The sequence below is a fragment of the Coffea arabica genome, chromosome 9c, assembly GCF_036785885.1.
Source record: "Coffea arabica cultivar ET-39 chromosome 9c, Coffea Arabica ET-39 HiFi, whole genome shotgun sequence".
In the NCBI taxonomy this organism is placed as follows: Eukaryota; Viridiplantae; Streptophyta; class Magnoliopsida; order Gentianales; family Rubiaceae; genus Coffea; species Coffea arabica.
The window spans coordinates 4,759,101-4,768,766 of NC_092326.1; the positions used below are offsets into that span (position 1 = coordinate 4,759,101).

Genomic DNA, 9,666 nt, shown 5'->3' on the forward strand with positions numbered 1-9,666 from the left:
AACAATCAATACATATAACCGTTACAATCACAAATATGTAAGTCCAAGAAATATTTAAATTACTTTCAATCATACCAAATTATTGGTGAAAATTTGGATGAATTGCATAACCAAATAAGATATCATATGAATAATACATATACATAGGATTAGTCAATAAATCTCAATTATTGAGAAAATAGACTATAGATCCCATGGCAAATTAAATTCGATTCGTTCAAATTGATACGAATCTCTAAAACTTTTATCAGATTATCAATAAACCATGAAATTATAAGCTGAACAACATGGTTAGAGGTTGGCTTTGATACCACATGTTAAACTAACTATGTACATGTGAATGTACTACGCAGCGAAAATTTAAATATATTTACCTCTAACCATTGTTGTCAAGCACAAGTTGATCTCTTCTTGTGTTTTTCACTCCTTTTTGTTTATTCTAACAAAAACAAAATATGTAGAAGAAGGAAAATGTAGAAGGAGAATTTAGAATAAGGATTTTCTTGCCTATGCCTAACCCAAAAGTGTGCAATTGATGGAATACCACAGGCTATTTATAGGTTAGGCTAAGGACCCTTATTGACAAATACAAAAATCCCTAGAGTTTCCTTCCAACAAGGAAATCTTGCCAAAATTCATAACTAAAATAATATTTTTTGACTAATTGATTGATTTGATTGATTAACTGGTTGAATAAGACATCAACTAACAGTAGATATCAATCAATCATTGACAAATGGAAGATACTAATTAATTATTGATAAAATATCAATCAATTAATCAGGATGTCAATTAACAATCATTATATAATGGGAGATACTAATTAATTATTGACAAAATATCAGTCATTTTAGAATCAATTATGTGGGTCATAATTGTCTCAAAAAGAGGCAAGTCTTACATGCTCCTTTACCATAAGGAAACCAGCGATGATGCTAGGCAAAATTAGGATAAATCAAACATGAAAGAATCAAAGTGAAGTGAAGGTCTGTATCGCTGCTTTTGTAACATAGTCTTGATGTTGCTTCCAAACAAGAGAAATTCAATTCCCTTGAGACTGGATTTCTGCTCTGTCAAGAATAAGTGTAGTTGGTCTTATTTTCTTAGTGTTGGAGTGAAAATGTCTCGCGTGTAATGCAATTCCTCTATTAAATAAATGCTGTGTTGATTTAGTACGGTGAAACTTTTAGTTGTGTTTAGTGCATCTTTGTTTCTCTCTCTTTTTTCCTGTTTCTTTTTTTTCCCCCAAAAAAATCTGGAATAGTCTTGGGCAGTTGGGCTTCGCCATTAAATTTTGTCATTAGTATCCACTGGAAAAAAAAATACCCTTTTGACTTCTTAAGCTTTCGATCTATTCGGTATATGGGAGAGACGTAGTAGAAAATTACTCAATGAATTTATCATATGCAGCATCTATGAGAAGGAAAAGCAGACAAGATTTGGAAGGGATATTCTGAAATTCCACTGCATCTTTTGGATATTGTTCTCGATACTAGGCAGTAAGGAGAGTCGGAGACAGACGACTTGGCCAAGTCGTCACGGAACGGAGAACTCCGCTCCGCGACTATTCCACGTCACATTGGAGATCAAAGAATCATTGAGAAATCGGAGAAAAACTCGATCGACTCAGACCGAGTTGTCTCTAAGACGAAGTGAAATGGGCGATTCGACCTGTCATTAGGGTTGCAAACGAGCTGAGTCGAGTCGAGTTTTGAGCTAATCAAGACGAGTCTCGACTGAATTTTACCAAGCTCGAGCTCGACGAGCCGGCAATTTCAAGCTCGAGCTCGACTCGAATCAAGTCGAGTCGAGCTCGAAAAAAATAAAAAATAATTATTTTATTTTTTAAAAAATAAATCATATATAATATTTTTTTCTGAATAAATAATAAAATATTAAGGATATATACGTAATTTTACTATGAAAATAAAAAATAAAAAATATATATAATATACGTAATTTTATTATTAAATAAAAATAATATATATATATATATACTCAAGCTTAATATTCTGAGCTCGAATTCGAGTTCGAGTTTGACTCGAGTCGGCTCGAGCTCGACTCGAACTTGACTCGAGTCGCTCACGAACCGATTCGTTTGCAGTCCTACCTGTCATTCCCAATTTTTTGCCAGCTTTTGTTTCTTTTTTCCCTTTCCTATTTTGCTGCGTTTTTGTAAGAATTTCAGTGTGTGTGTTGTGTGTTTGTGCGTGGGAGAGAGAGGGAAAATTCCAGCCGGTTTAATGTTGGCCAGAGTTGATGATTTACAGCTTCCGGCAACTTCGTTATTGAAGAAGGAACCAATGCAGCGGCGGACAGGAGTTTCCCGTGGGAAAGATGACTTAGTTTTTGAAATTCCATCATTAGCCCCCTTAGTTTCTTCCACTTTTAATTTCTGCCCCGGTTTTGTAATTTCTAATTCAACCCCAAAACTTTACCTTAATGTTCTCAATTGGGTCCTTAGCAGTTAACTAGTTGGCTACTAGTTTAATTAGTATGTCATTTGTCAAGTTAAGCTGTAATTAATTTTATTTTTCCTTTTTGGAAATGATGTCACCCATATAGGGCATAGGTGCATTTAATTATTGTATTTTATATTTTCCTTTCATTGTTTATTTTTCACTTAATTACTTTTGATTGTTATCGAATATGATATAATGGGATGTGAAAGCATTGTTTCATGGCTTTTCCAATATAAGCTTTGGAACTAATTATCTCATTCTTATTAGTTTTTTCTATTTATCATGCTATGTTTAGGTGTTTTATTCTACTTTAATTAATTAAAACGCACGTTATATGTTTAGCTTAAATTAATTTTTTTACCTTAAAATTAGAAGAATAAAGTTAAACTTGCAATCAGTTTATCGGGTGTAAATGAGTATTTGAGGATAAAATCTTGACCTTACCCTCTCACAAATGTAGCTCGTGAACTTATTTTTTTAACTTATTTTTTCTTATTTTTGTTTAGCATATTTTTTTTCTATTTTTAATACTTTTTCACAATTTTTAAAATACTAGATGCTTTAAAATATGTGTTTCATCTATATTGTGGTCGATGTGTCGAGATTAAGGGTGGCAAGAGAAGGGGTGCTCGCGGGGGTAGAAATGGGGTGGGGGATGGGGCGAGGCGCCCCCCGCCTTAAAACAGAGCAGGGGGTAGGGCAACATACACCCGCTCCATTGGCATTGTGTGATACCTAATCAGCTTTAGAGTTGAAATTCTTTCAGGAGCTTCTGTAATTGTATAGTTTTGTAGTCTAGCAGCATTAGATTTTGTGAGCCAATGTGTCGCTAAAACTTCGATATTGGTATTCAATCCCAAGATCTTTCGCGCAAAATCTACCAATGACTTGTTGGATATGGCACAAGCCTTAGATTCTCCCTTCATAGGGTTAGTCTCACATGCTCGGAGTGTATGCTCCATCACTTGGGTCTTGCAAGATCCTTGAGGGAATGAAAAGTCTTGAAAAATTTGTGGGAGTTTTGCCAATGAAAAGGGGATAGCATCAACTGTTCTCTAGGCTAGAGAGGACAAAAGGACTAGGATCTCAATCAGGGAAAAGGATACTCATTGTTTTGCCTAACTTGAGATCATCTAAAATGAAAAACACGTTTGTTCTTGGATCCATCTGATGCATCATGTGGGATGATGAATGAGAAGGATCATGCATTGAATTCTTTTCATGGACGTGAGCAATATCATGTCTCTTATCATTTCGATGAGGATTATTAACATCTATGCCCAGAAGCTTGATTGCATCAGTACTATCCTTGGCTATAATATCACAAGCTCCCTGTAAAGGTTGTATATTATTGTAAGACAGTGAGAATCAAGTACATGACATATATATCACAAAAAACAATTAATGGCAAAGTAACTTACCGGCGCAATTAACAGATGAAGGAGGAGAATCCAACAAGCAAGTCCTATGGAATCCATCAATTGCTAGGTATTATTTCCCTTGCAACTCCGCTTTCATGGTTCTTACAAGACCAAAAGCAAATAATGCAAATGGATACAATAAAGTCTGCTCGATTAAAAGATTCTTCTTTAGGGCCGGTTTAGGGTTGCTGTGGTTTTGGTTAAAATGCACTTTTGGATGCTAAAGGTCCTTTTGAGGTGTTTGGTGAATATCATTTTGTAAAATTAGGAGTGGAGATTTTGGTATTAAAAGTGCTTTTAGCAAAAGCTCAAATTTGGTATTTTTAAAATAGCTTTTGTATTTTTAAAAAATAAAACATTAAATTTAATCATTTAATCATATATTATGAACTAAATAAAGAAATAAATATATTTTAAAATTTTCAAATTACACATTATCGAATAGAATAACTACTTATTGAACATGTATCCAAACAATATATTTAAAAATACTTAATCACTTAATAAGCACTTTTATTAAAAGTTCTATTAGGTGAAATACTTTTTAGTAAACTATTGCAACCCCAAACGGAATCTTAATGTACAAATAAAATTTTATCCTTTGAAAGTACATCTCTTTATAGCATGTCAATTGGGTAGAAATCGATGCTGAGTTAGATATAGTAAATCCAAAGCCAAATCTCCTAAATTTTTTTAGGCCCCAGTCTAAATCCACACCCTATTGGCTTGAATAAAAAAAAGGATATATACCTAACCCAAACCTAAACCCAAATTAGTTTAGGTACTCAATACATGGATGGTATCTCATAGTGTGCAGTTTCAGTACTATAATGGTTAAAATTGATTTACCAATAGATAGAGTTTGAGAAGGAAAAAAAGGCCGCTTTTTAGTTTACATTCTGTTATATGCATATGGGTAATTTAAGATACGAAATATAGTTGTTTATGTTTGAATGCTATATAGCAATGTTTTTAAACTCGGACCGGCCAGCGAACCGGAGATAGGGACGGTTCACGGTCCGACCGGTCGGACCGGTCTGACCGGCCGGTTCAACGGTTCAGCGTTTTTTTTTTTTTTTTTTTTTTGCTTCATAGTTCTTTACTCTACAATCTACACTGAAACTTAACGGCTAATATACAATCTAATATGATTATTAATAACTTAAATTCCTAAAATACATTTACCAATATAACTTAAAATTAAATTTAAGTTGAGATAATAATAAATTTTCTAAAAGTTATACATGAAACCTGGCATGATAAATATAACTAAAATATCATAATTCATCGCAGGTTTCATAAATTCATTACAAACATAAATAGATATAGTCCAAATGTTCATCAATTATCACAAACAAAAAAACAAAAATAAATAAAATAAATGTTGACATTCTTTCACAATTCTCAAAAAGTCCATAACAGAGTTCAACTCATATTCAAAGCAAACAATTTGAATAACAAATTTCCATCATTGGCATGACAAGGCAACAGCACCTCCTTCACAATTTCATCAATTTAACCTGAAAAATTAAAAAGTTTATTACAAAAAATATAAATCTAATTGGTGGAACTAAAAAAAAGTCAAAAAATTTCTAAAAACAAAGATACAACCAAACACAAAAAGAATCAATTGCTACTAAACATTACTAATTAATATGTTATATTACCAATCATTATCTTCATCATCATCCAAAAGGCGCCTACGCTGAAATGCTTCCAAATCAATATCATTATCTTCCCCAACTTCACTTTCATCATCTATATAAATAAATAAATAAACAATTAAGAATTTATCCATATTTATAATACAATTCAAATTAAAAAATGTACTTTTAGCACCTTATATTACAAGTTAAAAATATATTTATTTTAATATTAAAACCAACCTTCAACTAGTTGAGAATCATCTTTAGGAAGTTCTTCGAGTTCTTCCTCCAATTCATCACAATTAAGCTCGACATCTTGTTCTTCTTCTATGACCCAAAATTCCGTTTTATCAATAGATTCATAATCAATGGGATCATAAGATCTCTTTCGGTGATCAAACCTACAATAAAATACATTAGTTACAAATCTAATATTACTTTATAAAATAAAATGTAAAGAATAAAGTAAAAAATCAATTATACCTATGTTGCAAACGCAAATTGTAGTGCACATATACAAGATCATTAAGTCTTTGGTGCTCCAACCTATTCCTTTTTTTAGTGTGAATGCGTTCAAAAACGCTCCAATTACGTTCACACCCAGAAGAAGAAGCAGTTTGACTCAAAATTCTAATTGCAAGCTTTTGCAAATTCGGAGCATCACAACCATATAACTTCCACCAATTTTATGTCACAATCATATTAAAATATTAGATCAAATAAAGAATAAAATCACAATTTTTAGACATTAAAAAAAATATAAATAACCTGGCCGATCAGATTTGCTAGTAAGAATAGCAAGTTTGCGCCCAAAACTCCCTTGTCTTTCCCGATACATTCCAACCTCTTGCGATAATTTTTCAGGGTTGCACCAATCCACTTTTGTTTCAATATAATCAAGCAAGCCATTTATAACCTCTGGATGTGTACAAAATGTGGCACTCTCATATTGAAAAGCAGGATTCAAATAATAAGCGGCAGCACGTAGATTTTTTCTCAACATTCTATCCCACCTATCACTGATGATGTCAATATAAGGCTTGTACAATCTCTCTTTATTTCTAAACAGCCTTTTGATGCCATTTATTGCTCTAAACATGCCTTCATAAACATAACCCAATGAAGGCCTTTCATCAGTGTCACAAATACGCAATAAACGAATGATAGGACCCATTATTCTCACCATAATCAAACAATTATTCCAAAACCTTTCATCCAAAACGATTTGCTTCACATCTTTTCCTTTTTCTATTCTCAAAAATTGTTTGTAATCCCCACTAGTAACCAAAGATTGCAAACTATCCTTATGATCATGCAAACTTTTTAATGCAATAAAGGTAGTTGCAAATCGAGTTTCACCTGGACGAATAATTTCTTTCCACCCTGTAGTCTTTCTTAACCAATTCAAAGTGAACTTATGATTGTAAATAAAAACAGTCACCGTTGAAGCAAGAGACACTATAGCTTTTACATCATTCATTTCACCAATGTCTTTCAAAATCAAATTGATGCAGTGTGCAGCACACGGTGACCAACAAATGTTCGGATATCTTTCACTTAACAAAGACCCAGCAGCTTTATAATTGCTAGCATTATCAGTAACTAAGTGCACCACATTATTTGAACCAACCATCTCAACAATTTCAGCAAATAAATTGCACAAATTTGCTGCACTTGTTACAATATCAGATGCATCCACAGATTTAATGAACGAAATACCCTTAGGACAATAAACCAAAAAATTAATCAATGGTCTTTGCCTAGTGTCTTTCCATCCATCACCCATTATAGTGCAACCAGTTTCTGTCCAAGTACTTCTAAAAGAATCAACAACCAATTTCACATCTCTCTTGGCATTTCGCAACAAATTAACTCTCAAAGAATGATAGGATGGACTTTTGTAACCATGACCCATTGATGCTATTTGATCAATAGCTTTTTGAAAAAATGGAGAATTAACAGCATTTATAGGAATGCAAGCATCATAAAACCAAAGAGCAATAGCCATGTCCGTATTTTCCCATTTTTCCTTACTTTGCAAACAAGCTTTAATGGTTGGTTGAGAAGTATCACATCCACCTTTAAAAAAAGCACGAATACCTGTTGATGCAGTGACCTTTCTCTTTCCTTTACTAGATGAACCCATCTTATTTGCTAAAGAAGAAGGAATCTCCAAAACTTCATCGCCATCAAATGAATGAGTAGTGTGGCCGAATGGATTTTCCACCCCAAAATCACCTTTTTTTTCTTTAGATTTCTGCTCCTTCTCCTTCATAGATGCTAAAATAGCATGTCTAACTGCCGGGTCAACCTTTGAACATGGAACAATGCTGCCTTGTTCTCCTGCCAAATGTTGTTTCATTCGATGAATGCCACCCCCAGCAATTACTTTAAAACAATACCCACATGTCAAAGTTCTTCTTCCTTGACTATTCACACCTTCTGAACAATATTTCCATGCTATATCAGACTTTTGTCTATGATTTTGACTAGCTGATTGTTCACTATTGACAGCTCCAGCAGTCGAAGATTGTGAATTACTACCCGTACCAGTACCGGTATCCATTATCCTTCACATAGTTAATTCAAACACATAATTAGTTCATTTGTAAAATATAGTGTACTAATAAGAAAATAAAATTAACAAATTTTCAGTAATATAAGAAGATCAATTAGTCACATGAATAGCTCAACTGTTAGCATTTAATTTTTTCATTTACAAAAAAAAAAGATATAGTTATCACAGTAGAGGGATTTTAATGGTTCTTAGTAGCACAAAACTCATGGCTATTAATGGTTCTTAGTAGCACAAAACTAGTTAATTTAAACACAGGAATCTTACTTTTTGTTTTCCTAAGAAACAAAGAAATAACAAGAAGGATATATACTAATAGTGAGACAATTATGTACCTAGTCAATTTATATACATCGTGTGTTATACTTATACTGTTATTGTCTAGGTAATTTGAACAAACAATAGATAAAGGAAACAGAAAAGTTAGCAAAGACGTAAATTGCTCAAACAAGTTACCATAGGCAATTTTTCTTGGGTTTGACAATTAAAATGATTTCTACTAATTCGTTAAAGAACACTGATTCGAAGAAAATGACTCCTAAAAGTAGTGAATTTTTCTATATTCAACCGAAGAAGGAAATCAACTGTAAAAAATGCTATCATTTATAAGTCATAAACAAATGCAGCTCTTACAAAAACTGAAATGTTTCTTCTTGAATAACATGTCTCTGGATACGTGGCAATGGGTAAAAAATGTCATGATTATTTCAAAGTCAGACATATCTCTGTATTTTCAAGAAAATTATTCGTTAATTAATATGAAATATTAATCCCAAATTATTAATAAATGTCTATTTTTATCCTCAAATTATAATAATTTTAATTTTAGAATCAACCCAATCAAGTACGGGTAAGGGCTAAATTCTTGGTTGCTATCAACAATTTGTAGCAACAAAAAATTTACACCCTCAAACTATGAATAATTTGATGAAACAATTGATCAATATAAGAATAGTAAGAAGAAACAATCGGCATCACAGAAATAATCCAACATACCTGTTTTATGAAAAACAATAAAAGGCAAAAATTAAACTTACCAAGATGGAAAAGCTCTGGAGTTTGGTCCACAGAAAATAGCGTGATGATCTTGTCTTGAATATTTGGATGTGAAAGGATTATGAAGAAAAAATTTTAAAAAAAATTAAGATGAGAATTGGAGGAGCCGAAAGGGAGAAACGGCAGAAGTGAATTGAAATGAAATGTGCCTGTGCCGTTTGCACTTTCTTAATGCTAGGGTTTTTTTTATTTTATTTGATTTTAGTTATTAGTTAAGTAAAATTTCACGCAACAATAGCTTGTCCTTCGACTGTGGTTCAGTGGTTTGCATGCCTTACTCTGGTCGCGCAGACCTGTGTTCGAATCTCAGCACCTGCACTCTTGCTATTATTTTGGATTTGAGGGAAAATCTGAGAACCGGCGGTTCGCGGTTTATGCGGGTTTTAACGGTTCGTATGGTTCGACCGGTTCATAGCGGTTTTCCATTACCTTCCGGGTTTGATATTAGACCGGACCGGTGACATGGCCGGTTCGCGGTCGGACCGGTCGAACCGGCCGGTCCGGTC

At 33.2% G+C, this 9,666-nt stretch overlaps 1 protein-coding gene and 1 long non-coding RNA gene across 2 annotated transcripts; both read right to left on the minus strand.

Annotated features, from left to right (window-relative positions):
* Nucleotides 1-5,252: 5,252 nt before the first annotated feature.
* On the minus strand, nucleotides 5,253-5,643 carry LOC140014077 (uncharacterized). The gene is made up of 2 exons (XR_011820967.1): nucleotides 5,551-5,643; nucleotides 5,253-5,403 (listed from the first exon to the last, which is right to left on the minus strand). It is a non-coding gene; the product is annotated as an uncharacterized lncRNA (long non-coding RNA).
* Nucleotides 5,644-6,277: 634 nt separating this feature from the next.
* On the minus strand, nucleotides 6,278-9,228 carry LOC140014082 (uncharacterized). Its single transcript, XM_072064476.1, has 2 exons — nucleotides 9,142-9,228; nucleotides 6,278-8,099 (listed from the first exon to the last, which is right to left on the minus strand). The coding sequence occupies exon 2, from the start codon at nucleotides 8,093-8,095 to the stop codon at nucleotides 6,278-6,280; it is 1,818 nt and encodes a 605-aa protein (XP_071920577.1). The 5' UTR covers nucleotides 8,096-8,099; nucleotides 9,142-9,228.
* Between the last annotated feature and the right edge of the window lie 438 nt (nucleotides 9,229-9,666).

Bases quoted from the DNA above. Each gene is read 5' to 3' on its own strand.
- LOC140014082 (XM_072064476.1), bottom strand. From the start codon at position 8,095: ATGGATACCGGTACTGGTACGGGTAGTAATTCACAATCTTCGACTGCT.